Genomic DNA, 12,930 nt, shown 5'->3' on the forward strand with positions numbered 1-12,930 from the left:
ATAAGATCAAGAATTGAGACTTTTAAAACGTTTTTCATCCAGGAGCTCTCTTTGTGAACTGTTTGGTTACATCTGGCAGTCTGGCGCCAAGCACTTAATGTTTATCGATTGACTGGTGAAGATGGCCGACCCTCTCGGAATTCTTGTTTAAGTGCACAAAACGCGTACAATTACAAAAGCAGCCATTTACACTGAAATGATTGTCAAAATATTTTTAAAACAGTTTCTGAAGCCCAGGTTAAGACCCGACCTCTTCTACAGCCCAACTGTCACTGCACAGTGAAAGCGGTGCCTAATTAGCCACAGGTTAAACGGGGAAGCATAAACGGCAGCTTGGGATTAAACCTCGGTCTGCTCCTGGTTACAGCCCGGACAAGTGAGCGGCGAAAACAGGGCTGAGCCTGGGCGGGGAGGGAAGGACCCGGGTCTACCGCTGCCACCTGTTCTCACCCTGGGGGCACCGGGAGCGGGCACCTGACAGAGCCCGGGATTTCAGGGTCGGATGGGCACAAGACCAGGGTGTACAGTGTAAATGCCCGCTGGGTCTACAAAAGCACCAGGTAGTCACCGCCCCCCTCCTCCCCCCCGGAAACACGTGTTAGCAACCACGCCGGGGGCCGGGCCTACGACAGCCCCGCCCCTCGCGACGAGCGCGCGTCTCACACCAACGTCCACGCGCCGCCGCCATTTTGGCCACCGCCATTCCACTCCAAGCGTGGCGGCCATTTTGTTCGGGTCGCCGAGTGGGAGTGGGTTGCGGTAGCGGGCGAGAGGGCGGCCTGAAAGGACGAGGACCCAACAGCCAGCCCGTCACGCAAGCGGCTAACCACCCTCGGTCTCGGCCCAGCACCTCCAGCCGCCCCAGACAAGCCCAGCGCGGCCGGTCTCCGGCCCCACAACCGCAACCGCAGTGGCAGCGGCGGCCCCCGGCGGAGCGCTGGCGTCCGTGTCCTTTGGTGCGTGCGCGCGTGCGCGGCCGGGCCTGGGGCCTGGGGCGGGGGAGGGGGGCTGAAGAAAAACCTTGGATGGGGGGCTTGAAGAGGAAGGGGTAAGGTGGGGAGAAGGGAACGACCAAAGGGGGGGCGGGGGGCGCCTGTCACGTGACTAGAAAGCGCTGCGGGAGGCGAGCGATGGGCGGGGGCGGGGGGGGGGGGGAAGACGAGCTCGCGTGGCCGCGGAACGACCGAGGGAGCTAGAGGGTGAGGACGGAGGGCGGAGGAGGAGAGCGTTTGGGGGCCCCATGGCTGGGGAGCAGCACCCGAAGAATGACGGGGGGTGGGGCGAGGAGCCCCAGAGAAGGGGACCCTGGGGGCTGGGAGCGGGGGAGAGACGGAGGAGAGAAAAGGCCGGTGGAAGGTTTAGGCCGCCAAGTTTGAGAGAGAAGTCGGGGTGCCATGTATGCTTGGGTACGCAGTGTTAGTTGGTTTGGGGGTCCCAGGGCTCCGCGGAGGCGATCTGAGGAAGGCCGGGATGGAAGCTTTCGGGGGCAGTTGTGGAAGGGTCCTGCCACCGCCTCCCGATCGGTGCCCGTCAGTGAGGGGCCCTCCTTGATGAGCTGCTGGCCTCCTGGCACCCCCATCCCGGATTCTCGGCGGGGCGGCCCCCCTTGTTCACTGCGGGCCCCGCTTTGTGTCGTCGCGCCGCTCTCTCGGACGGCCGCTTCTGTTAGCGAGGCCGTTGTCCCTCTCCCAGCGGCTGCTTGTGTCGGCCCCCTGGGGTGGCATCCTTACCGTTGTGTTTAAACCGCCCGTTATCCTTTGCAGATTCCCGGGATCTGAAGATGGCTGCACAGTCAGCTCCGAAAGTTGTGCTAAAGAGCACCACCAAGATGTCTCTAAATGAGCGGTGAGGCAGCCACCAGAAACTTCAGCTCCTCCCTAAGGAAGCTTTACTTAAGTTGGCCCCGGGGTCCGATGTTCTCAAACCATCTTGGTTTCTGCCCAGTGTTTAAGTTAAAGCTAACTTAAATATCAACAGAAGGCTAACGACCTCTGTTCTTAAGTCGCCTCATACTGTGGTACGCGAAACAGAGTGGGCAATGTTACAGAACACGTTATCGGTAGCTGTGTACGTTAAATTATTTGAACCGTTAACCTGGTGGGATGTGTTTTAAACTCAAGCACTTCACACCCTCCCTTTTTCTTCATGTTTTTTACATTGATATAGGGGATGCTGCAGCACAGTAGCATGTTACCCTGGCCGTAGGAGGCTTGCTGCCCAGTCCAAGGCCGACATGATTGTGGTCCGGCCTGTAAGAGGCAGGTAGCAGGCCAAAACTCAGCCCAAAGGCTCTTGAATGCTGTTCTTGGGCCTTGTAAGAGGCACCCTCTTTGCTTCAACTCTGCATCTTTCAGTACTGCTTTAGGCTTTGTTTTTACTTCTTTTTCTGTTAAATGTTCTTTCCTGTTCATATTGACCTTTCATAGATGAGACTCATTGGAGTGTCATCACATTCTTAACCTAAGTTGTTGCGCTAATGCATGACTTTTTCAAGAAGATTCACTTGGGGTAATTAGGAGGGAAGCCATTTTAAGCCCAGGAAAGTAAAGCTGTTAAAATATAACACCATAAAGATTTCTGTTAAAATTTTTTATGGGGTTCCTTTAATTAAATGGAAGGTAAATTACAGTATGGGACAGAGCAAACTAGTGGGGAGGTGTTTCTTTTTTAAACTGTTAAGATTAATATTCACCATGAGAGGCAAGCATTACGTAGTAGATAGAGAATACACTTTTGGGTTGAAAAGATCCAAATTCAGGTCTTGCCTCTGACATTCTGGCTCTATAACTTTGAGCAAGTAATTTAATTTCAGTGCCCTGGGCAGCTCTCTTAAGATTTTTTTCTTTAAGTTAAGGCAGGGGTAAACCTGCCTTGGTAGAGGGAGCCTCATTACTGATAGCTCTCTATACCAGTGGAATCATTAAGTCCAGGCCAAAAAATGTTCAACATGAAGGCTCCTCTGGGTGTGGATAGATAAGCCATTTGAGTCAGGAAAGCCTGGGTTCAAGGAGCCACTGACTGTGACCTTAGGTCACCTAACCTCCCAGAATTCTCAGATGAGAGGTGTTTGTTTAGGGAGCCTGACTTAAAGTCAGACCTCAGTGGAGTCTCACCTAAAAATCTTAGTAACTGTGTGACCTTTAACAAATTACTAATTATCCTATCTGGGCCCCAGTTCCTCTTCTATAAAATGAGGCAGTTGGAATACATTTGGCCCTGAGATCGTCGTGATCCTGAGTTTCAGAGTAAGTGCTGTTCTGTGTTGGTAAAGGGAATTTCCTGCACTGATAAAATCATAGGTGCTGGGACTCTCCTCTAAAAATTTTCACCATTTGCCCTAGTTTCTGTCTTAGTTCATGGCATGTGATGAGATTATAAAATGACTGTATTTTACATGTAACTAGATTGACAGAGACAATGGGAAAATTTGATACACTCCTCTGTTGATATGATGGCATCATTTCCATGGACTTTAGAGGGTACTATAATCGGTCCACATTCACCCATAAGGTGCACTTCAGACCAATTGCCTCTAAAATTACTTATCTGATTTACCCCACCCCAGAGTATTTGTTTTTGTCTTCTTCTGATTCTTTGTAACATCTTCTGTTTTCCTGTCATCACCATATCTGCTTATTTCATGTTTTTCATTCCTTCCACTTTTCTAAACGCAGTAACCTAAGCCCTTGTTATCACTTTTGAATGAATGTACTGCACTTACCTGCATTTCTAAGTTTCTGATTCTTGCACGTTTGTGGAAACAGAGGAGTCCTTGACCCACATCAGCCTTGACCTAAGCGTACCACTTTACATAAAGTTCGTGGGATCTGGAGCTCCTGGTCTAGAGAGCCATGAAAATGCCAATAAATGTTTTGTAATAAAGCTTTTATTTAAACACCCATTTTGTTCGACCTTGAAGCTTTACTAATATGCTGAAGAACAAACAGCCGATGCCAGTGAATATTCGGGCTACGATGCAGCAGCAACAGCAGCTAGCCAGTGCCAGAAACAGAAGACTGGCCCAGCAGATGGAGAATAGACCCTCTGTCCAGGCAGCATTGAAACTTAAGCAGGTGAGAGAGTAGGTCATAATCCTCCAGAGGCAGCTGGTGATGCCTGTCAGGCAGCCCTACTGATGGCTGTACAGGATATGGTGGATTATTACAAGGTGCCTCAGGGTAAGAGCTGAGGATTTTCTGGAGGGAAAAAGGAGTTAAAGAGCATTTTATTTTGGTTGATAAGTACAAATAAGTAACTAGCTGCCTTTCTCTTTGGGGGCTGGCAATTTAGTGTGGCCTGGATCATGTTGTAGGTACTAGTGTGTTGTAATTTTCTATTTTTTGGGACTTCCTCAAGAAATCTAATCAAGTTTCTTGGCATCTCATATCTCCTCTTTATTCTCATTGTTGTGGTATTGTTAAATGACTTAAAAGCTAGGAAAATAGGCTTTTTATCTCTTCTCCCACCACCCCAGAAATTCTGAATAGTCTTAATTTATTTGTATTGACAATGCTAAGTAACTTGGGAAACAAAGTGATTTTAAAGCTAATGAAGGAAGCCACTCCCAATGTAACTGGTATATCTAGACAAAAACAAGAAGTCTGAATATATGATTAGAGAAGACTATGGTTTTCAGCCTAAATTTCCAGTAAGGCACAATCCATATTTCCACCTAGGTCTGAAGTAAAACCTGCTCTTTATTATTCATAGACTGTGTATGCAAGTCCGGAGAGTGGCTGTGGAAGGATATGTCCAAGCTGTGGCTGGCAGTCTGGAGGCCGGTGCCATGCAACTGTAAGGACTTTAAATGGGAGCACTTGCATGGCTGTGCTTAGCTCTAGTTAAATATAACACACACTCTGAACCACTAGACTCACTGGCCAAAAATAAACAAAGCTTTCAGCTTCAGCTACCACAGAGTAGCTAAAGTATTTTTTCATTTAAAAAAAATGATGGTAGGTACCGCTAGCTTCTTCAGAGAGTTCAAAATGAGGGCAAGTTCCTAGAGATAAGATTCTAGGTATTTCTAAAAAATTATTAGTGAAGTCTGTATGGAAAGTTTGCCTCCGGAAACTTAAATAGAGTATTAATTGATGCATTGTCACTATAAATGTTTAGGGACCAGTAGTGATAGCAGGAAAAAACTAGGGCTTTTGTTGTAAAAAAAAAAATAAAAAAAAAAAAAAAACAGCCCTGTATGGTTGTAATTTGTGTCTTGTGGATCCCTGACCTGTGGTTAAAAAGGGGTGGGAAGTATAGGCAGACCATTATAATCATGGCTCATCTTATAATAGGGTATACAGTGTGTTAAAGCCTACTTCATTGTTCAGAAAGAGAATTTATATTCACATTTGTTCATGTCGCACTGGGAAATTTTTAGAACAGTTAAACAACGTGTTAAAATACAGATTGATAGGATTATCACCAGCTTATTTTCTCATGACTAGGAGCTCAAAGGTAACTACTATTGAAGGTAACTTAAAGCAAGGGTTTGTGTGTGTTAATATTGGTGATTTTACAGAATGAAAAGACATTTACTGGGCCTCTGGTTTTCCTCAAGGCTACACCTGATCTCATTTGTGAGAGGACATTTTTCTCTCTTGAGAAGTGCTACCTTTTGCAATCCCACAGGTTCCCTTTGGAAGGGAGGGATCTTCATACCTACCTAGTACAGACTTGTTCCAAAAGGTAGTCAGTAATTGTATTGACTTAAAGATGGAAACATTTAAGGTTAGTTGCTTGTTTTGTACTAAAAAATGTTTAATAATGATACCTATTAAGAAAATAGATGTGGGGTCATGAATTTATGAAATTTCAAGCGCTTATAATTTTTCATGCTTATCAAATCCTAAGGTAAAGGAAGAGACCTCTACAAGTGTAACTCCGACTGAATTGAAGGACTACATTTCAAGCAGGAAAATCAGATTAGGTCTTAACTATCCACAATTCAAATTAATTTGTAATTTAAATTTTGACAAAAGATGAATGAAGATTATAATTCTCAGAGATAAAAATTCCCAGTTTTGGAAGGTAGAATTGTTGTTTTATGTAGTGTTTTGTTGGTATGACTAGTCATGTCAGCAAGGGCAATGGAAAAATCTATTGTATTTAAGCCCAGGTGACCTGCATTCAAAATCTAGCTCTATTTCACTGTAACACCTGGAACCATTCAACTCTTAGGGTCTCGGTTGCCTTATCTGTGAAATGAAGAAATTGGGTGACCTCTATGGTCTCAACTCTGAATCTGTGATCCTGTGATTTACGTTAGGATTCCCTTGCAGCATCCACAAAGTTAACTAATCAAAAGTGGAAAAACAGCCAGCAAAATCCAGGGTTTGAAGATAGAACTTAAAAAGTCTGAAGAGATTTTGGTGTGTGGTGACTGAATTCAAAGCATATTCAGGTAGTTTGTAGTGCTTTCCAAATTCAGGACCAAACTCAAGCCTCTTAGAGTGTTCTGAGCAAAACTCAGCTTCCTTCTCCTCCTGAGGCAAGTACTAGCTTTTTCTGGATGGGAATCCTTAGGGTTATCACTGCAGGGCTCTCCCTCCTTGCAAGGCATCTCACTTGCTTCTCTGTGCACTGTGAATCTCCATCCCCTTTGGACTGTTTCCTGATCTTAACCTCTTCAAAACTTTCCTTTCAGAAGAGCTTAAAACAACGACTAGGTAAAAGTAACATCCAGGCACGGTTAGGCCGCCCCACTGGCCCCCTGACCAGGGGAGCAGTTGGAGGACGGGGTTTGCCCATGAGCCAGAGAGGCTTGCCACGAGGAGGACTTCGTGGAGGACGTGCTACAAGAGCCCTGCTAAGGGGAGGGATGTCTCTTCGAGGTCAGTCCTTAAAATCCATTATGCCATACTTCTCTTCCCCTTTTCTTCATGTTACTTAAGGTCATATAACTTTTAAGTCTGGCTGCAAAACTTACATTTTAAGATTACTTGTTTTTAATAATATGTAGTGTTTTCTGATAATACAGACAGTGGTGAAAGGCTTTGATTTGTATAAGAAGTAATCCATCTTCCCTATGCCATTTTAATGTAACTTGCCACCCTCTTCATTCACTAAAAAATAGGTCATGTTTACTTAAGCAAACCTATGAGGTGTATAAAGTTCTATTGGGCCAGAACTCATTATTCGGCCAGCTTCTTCTATGTGTACTGTACTCTGGTATACCGTTTAGAGAACCATTAAAAACAATATTGATGAACATAGTACAGTTTTGCCCTTGATCAGATGCTTGCAGATTCTTTGTATATAAGTTGTCCTTAACAAGATTGTAAGCTCCTTGAGGGTAAGGACAGTCAGTTATTTTATTAATTCACCAGAATGTTAGGGGTACGTAGGAGGAGCTCAATATATACTTGTTGAAATTACCACATGAAAAGTAGATTTCTAGTGAAGTACTCATCCTCCCATAGTAGACTTGCCCTGCCAACCTGGAAAGTGTCCAAATTACTCCCATTTAAACCTCACCACCTTTCCCTGGCTGGGATTTAAACTTTATATCTTGGATTTATCTGCATGTGCGTTGTGTCTCCCCTCTCCAAGGTCAAAACCTGCTCCGAGGTGGACGAGGCGTAGCTCCCCGAATGGGATTAAGAAGAGGTGGTGTCCGAGGTCGTGGAGGCCCTGGGAGAGGGGGCCTAGGGCGAGGAGCAATGGGCCGTGGAGGAATCGGTGGTAGAGGTTAGTCAGCTACCCTCTTCATAGAGTGGTTCTCCCTTAAAAACTTAGGCACATCTTTCGGGCAGCTTTGTCATCAGCAGGCTTTAGAAGGAAGAGGGGTAAAACTTCTATCCAAATTCATAAACTGGAAGCGGTACCATTATGTAGAGGTCTCTCCTGGGATTTTCCCGCAGGTTGATTAGGCATGTAAAAGAGTTTTTAAGTATAATTTCCATCAACCTGAATTGCTAGTAGTTTCTTTTCAGGTTCTCATTAGAATTGACCTAGATAAGTATTAAATTCAACCAATATTTATTGAGCTCCTACTATGTGCAATTCAGGTATGTGCAGGGGCAGTTGATGGTGATGAGCAATATCAAGAACCTTTGGGCCACTAAGCAGCAATGTCTGAAATCACCAAATAGCAAGATAGAATTGGAACCTGTGGGGAACTCTGACACTTAAGTTCTTTGTTGGCCAAAGTATTCAGATATGATAGTTTGGCATATGAAGGAATGAAGTTAGTATTTTACTACTGATTCCTAGCTTTAGCTCAGATTTTGAAATGATTTATTCCATCCTACCTATGCAATCTTTAGTGTTTGCTTAGTGACCTTTTGACCCAGAGAAAGTGCCAGAACTAGTAAGAGCTTTAAATTTTCCAGGCCAAAGGGGAAAAATTCCCAATGTATGAACTACTACTGGCACAACTTAGGCCTGTGGTACCTTAAGGTCGCTAGTTAGGTTTTCTGTAATTTAAGACCCAAGGCTTTTAGAAAACGAAATCTAATGCCTTGGGTTATCGGAATTTTCATTGTGTATCATCTGGGTTTGTTGAGTGAATCCTGAGCTAAATTTGAATTGCAGGATGAAATTGCATATTGCCAAGCCATTTTAGAACTGATTCCCAAAATTCCCTGGGGATAAAGCTAAAGTGACTATATTATTGAGTGAATTGGAACTTTCTTAGTGAACATTAATAAATGATTAATTGTTTATTGGCTTAAGCATGACTAGTCCTTACAGTGGGATATATTGACAGCTGGGGTTACTTATTGGTCCCTTTCCGACCTCCCCACACAATTCCTGTGTCAAACTACACACAGGACAGTAGAGAAATGGCTTCTGAGAGCACTAAGCCTCCTGAAGGTATTCTGTAATATATTGCCAAACCAAAAATGGTCTGGTTTGGATGTGCAGAAAGAAAATGAAGTGCAGTTCAGATTGTTTATTCAGAATGGTAGTAGTAATGAATTTACAAAACCTCTCAAAGGCTAAGAGATTTCATATCTTAATCAAATCCATTGATTTAAAATTTTCCTACTAGATCATGAGATATCAAAAGTCTCTAGTTTTAATTAAAGAATCAGGGAAAAGAGGGTAGGGCAATAGAAATGTGAAATTCAGTTAAAAATAAATTCTCCACCCGTAAGGTTTGGATAGAATCATGCATGTACTCTTCCTAAGTTGCTTACTGTTTAGAGGGTTCATTTTGATCAGAATCCTTAAAAACACACTCCTTCACTTTCATCTATTAGAGCCCCCTTATTAGCATGAATATCACCATCCACTACCACACAGTAAGCAGCCTTAAAGCCTCAGCTTAAATGTATAACTCTTGCTTTTCCTTTCCCTGGATCAGGTCGAGGCATGGTAGGTCGAGGACGAGGGGGCTTTGGCGGTCGAGGTAGAGGTCGGGGACGAGGTAGAGGTTCTGCCCGACCTGCACTGACCAAGGAGCAGCTCGACAACCAATTGGATGCATATATGTCGAAAACAAAAGGACACCTGGATGCTGAGCTTGATGCTTACATGGCTCAGACAGACCCTGAGACCAATGATTGAGGCCAGCCTTCTTGTTTTAGAGACTATCTTCAAGTTCATAACATCTGTGCAGACCCTGAGCTAACATGAGAAGACTGAGAGATGCTGTGGAAGGATCTATCATACTAGGTTGTGGACTTTATTCAACCACCAGTTCATACATTTTGTGTGTTCCTTTACTTTTTGATACTGTGTTGGATGAATTGTTTGTGGTTTTGTTTTTTTAAATTGGTTTTATATTTTTTTTTTTTCTGTACTCCTCTCTGAACTTGAATGTGACTGCCTGGTGACTGGAATATGCCTCCTCCCATATGCACTGACATGCTACTGTTGTCCCCATTCAGCCTTCAGGCCTTGAACTAAGGTCCTAAAGAATACTGTAGCACAAACCTCACGTTTGAAACTCCTCAGTGCAGAGGTTTAAAGAGAGGGCTATAAAAGGACTGGTGATTGTTCTTTAAAAAAACTGTAAGAAATCTGGGGACAGAAGACATAGTCAGACACACACTGTAGCAAATGAGGGGGAGCTAGTTTGTTACCTTGGGGGCCTGGTAACAATCTTGTATAAATTACCAGTGGTAATCAAGTTTTTACCATGCAAGTCCATACCTCACATAGATCAAGGTATTTATCTATAGTAATAAGCCACCTTACTTGATACATAAACTTTCCCTCTGCACTTTGTATCATGAACAAAATGGATAATAGTCAAACTTACCTACAGCAAAGGAAGAGAGGCTGTTTGGCAGATTCTTAAGAAGGGTGAGGAGTGAGAGAATTATGGCAGGGTAACTGCCCAGTGGGTTCTGAGAACGCCTTTAGAAGTGCTATTATCTTTACTTGTTAAAAACTAAACAGTTTTCAGTCTAGAACACTTTGGATTTTACCACCCACGTTGGCTTTGCTTATCTCTTCTTTCTTTCCCTTGAAGTTTTAAAAGTTCAATCATACCTTTGTCAGCTGTTCCAGTTTCAATAGAATCTTGTATTTCTGGTTCATTGTAACAAAGAAGAAACCGTTCTCAAATGCAGCCAGGCCTTTGACCTTTTCTTGCTGGGTTTGTTTGAAACTTGTCATTCTAGTGCTGGGGGGGAGGTGTTCTACCTGTATGCTTTTCTTCCTGGGTAGATGATAAACTTGAAATGTAAGGATAGAGTGACCCTAAAAAGTTTTCTCCCCCATTTCACTATCTTGCATTTTACCTTACCATGTCATTCCAACAGGGATTTCTCCCCTAAATCACACATAGCTGTGGTTTGGAAAAGCCTTGAGTAAAGTTACTCCAAAAATGGTATATTCATCATCTAGTTTTTGAAGAGGGGGGTAGATCATATGTTTGAAGTAGCCAATGTGGCACGATTGGTATGAAATAGGAAGACCAGCTGGGACCACCTTGCTATTCCTATCTTCCTAATTAACCCTTCATTTTCTTCACCCTGAGCTGTTTCAAGAGAATAATAAAGGTTCCTGTTAGGACAGTATACACCCTCACCTTGCTTCTGGAGGCTTGGGGTCTCTTGGAACTGAAAGAAATTGGCACTGACTCTAGGCCCCAAGAACTTTGTAGTGCCAGTAAGGATAGTATCCTTTAACTGAAGATAGAGAAAGCAAAAAGGGTCAGGTTGTGAGTAGGTATGCTTTAAATTTTTGATAATTAGGTACCTTATCTTTGATAAGCTACATTATAGTTAATGTGGAGGTACAGTAGGTTGAGATGGTTTGCTTTTGCAGTGACTGTTAGAGATTACAGCCTTCTAAGTACACCCTTAAAATGACACTAGAGAGACAGTCTAACTTTGTTCAAAGGGGCTGATTGTTCAGTGGGTTCTCGTGCAAATTCCCTACGCATTCTACTCTATTCCTCCTTTCCAAAGGAGCCAAACTGGAGAGAGCTGCTGTATGAATTATTCCCAGATCCCCAGGAGATTTTCTCAAATGTTCCCCCTTAATGCATATTCTTTACCAACAAGTGCATGTCCATCACCCTTTCACAGGTGATGCTTTTTTCACTTGAACCACTCATTGAGGCAAAGTGAAGGTGGTGTAGATGGCTAGGAGAGGAGCAAACTCCAGTGGGAATTTGTAAATAGCTCTAGATGAAGGAGTCTGAGTTTTGGTGGACCAAAAGTAAGAGGATTGTAAATGAAGACCCCGGGAACCTGGAGCTTTGGAGGCTTGGATCCAATTTTGGTGCTGATGACACTTGAGGAGCTAACGAGGGACAGGGGTGAGGAGGAAGGTAGTAATCAGCCTCAGTAATTGTGTTTAGTTTGGACAACAGCTGTTTCTGGCTCCTGCTATCACCACTTGCCTACCCCTTCTAACCTAGTGTGAGAAATGAAAATCTTAAGTTCCAGGTAATATATTAAGACTAATGACAAATTAATGATTCCTAGTCTCAACGACCAAAGACAAAACTACGGAGATCCCTGAATGCTTAAATACTTTTAGAAAAGGGGGTACCTCTGACAGGTGAAAATCAGCCCTGATTAGTAAACAATTACTGAGGGGATGGACATACTAATGAGGAGATGGGCTAAAGTTCTTCAACCCCTTCTGAGAACTTGGTTTGATCTTGAGACTTAACGACCTCCACAATCTGGACAAAGGAATCCCTTCTCAGACCACTTTGATTTTCTCCAGGAGCTGGGTTACCTTAGACTCCAATGGAGGGGTGCAAGGGCATAGGCTTAAAGGCTTCAGAGCTAGAATTCACCTAGATTACATTCTGTTTATACTATAAACAAAAGCATTCTCTAGGATAGGGAGTGCCTCATTCCCCACCACCCCCCAACTAAGGACCCAGCAGCCACTGGAGGTGTGAGTGGGAGGGAGCAAGAGTGAGATGAGTCATATCTTGGAAGGTGGGGCAGGAGAGGAGCTGAGCGGTGAAGAACTGGAAAAAGAACCAATAAAATTGCAAAGGGGCACTAGGGATAAAATAAGCTTTGGATCAAAGTGGGCGATAAATCCCCTTCCCTGACACAGTGTGGCACCATCCCACTCCAGGTACTAAGGGTGCCTGCCTGCTTATAGACAACCTGCGCTGCCATTGACAATTTGGGGAAATCAAACTGAGTTATTAAGAGCCTGGTGGGGAAATTTCAGGAGCCCTGGAGTGAACAGGACCAGCCATTCACAGAAGTCACCTAACCCAGTTCAGTGTATGTGTTACTACAATGTGCCCAGGACAGTAGGCTGGTGGTACTGAGAGGATGGCATTCATGCAATCATGACGAGTTTGCCTAGGATCCTGATATCAGTTGTGCAGATAATCTCCACCCCCAACAACCAACAGCCTCTCCTCCCCAATACCCCCAAACCTGAAGCATCTCCAGGTTCCTGATGTCATCTCTTTTAACATCTCTAAAAATCTAGGATCTGAATGAACTTTGATACCCTTGGTCCCCAGGGCTACTAAGTCAGCAGGCCTAAGAG

General features: G+C 44.1%; 1 protein-coding gene across 14 annotated transcripts; it reads left to right on the plus strand.

Moving 5' to 3' along the window:
* The first annotated feature begins 683 nt into the window (after window positions 1-683).
* CHTOP (chromatin target of PRMT1) lies at window positions 684-10,522 on the plus strand. Of its 14 annotated transcripts, none has more exons than XM_072646998.1 (7): window positions 687-956; window positions 1,764-1,845; window positions 3,920-4,073; window positions 4,711-4,794; window positions 6,647-6,833; window positions 7,552-7,689; window positions 9,311-10,522. In XM_072646998.1, exons 2-7 carry the CDS (start codon window positions 1,781-1,783, stop codon window positions 9,511-9,513), a joined length of 831 nt encoding a protein of 276 aa, XP_072503099.1. In that variant the 5' UTR covers window positions 687-956; window positions 1,764-1,780; the 3' UTR covers window positions 9,514-10,522. The 14 variants fall into 14 exon arrangements, with proteins under 14 accessions (XP_072503103.1, XP_072503099.1, XP_072503110.1 ...); XM_072647000.1 differs by having other exon boundaries at window positions 816-956; window positions 6,650-6,833; XM_072646999.1 differs by lacking the exon at window positions 687-956 and adding an exon at window positions 1,166-1,199.
* Window positions 10,523-12,930: the final 2,408 nt, after the last annotated feature.

The sequence above is a fragment of the Notamacropus eugenii genome, chromosome 2 (assembly GCF_028372415.1).
Source record: "Notamacropus eugenii isolate mMacEug1 chromosome 2, mMacEug1.pri_v2, whole genome shotgun sequence".
Lineage (NCBI taxonomy): Eukaryota > Metazoa > Chordata > Mammalia > Diprotodontia > Macropodidae > Notamacropus > Notamacropus eugenii.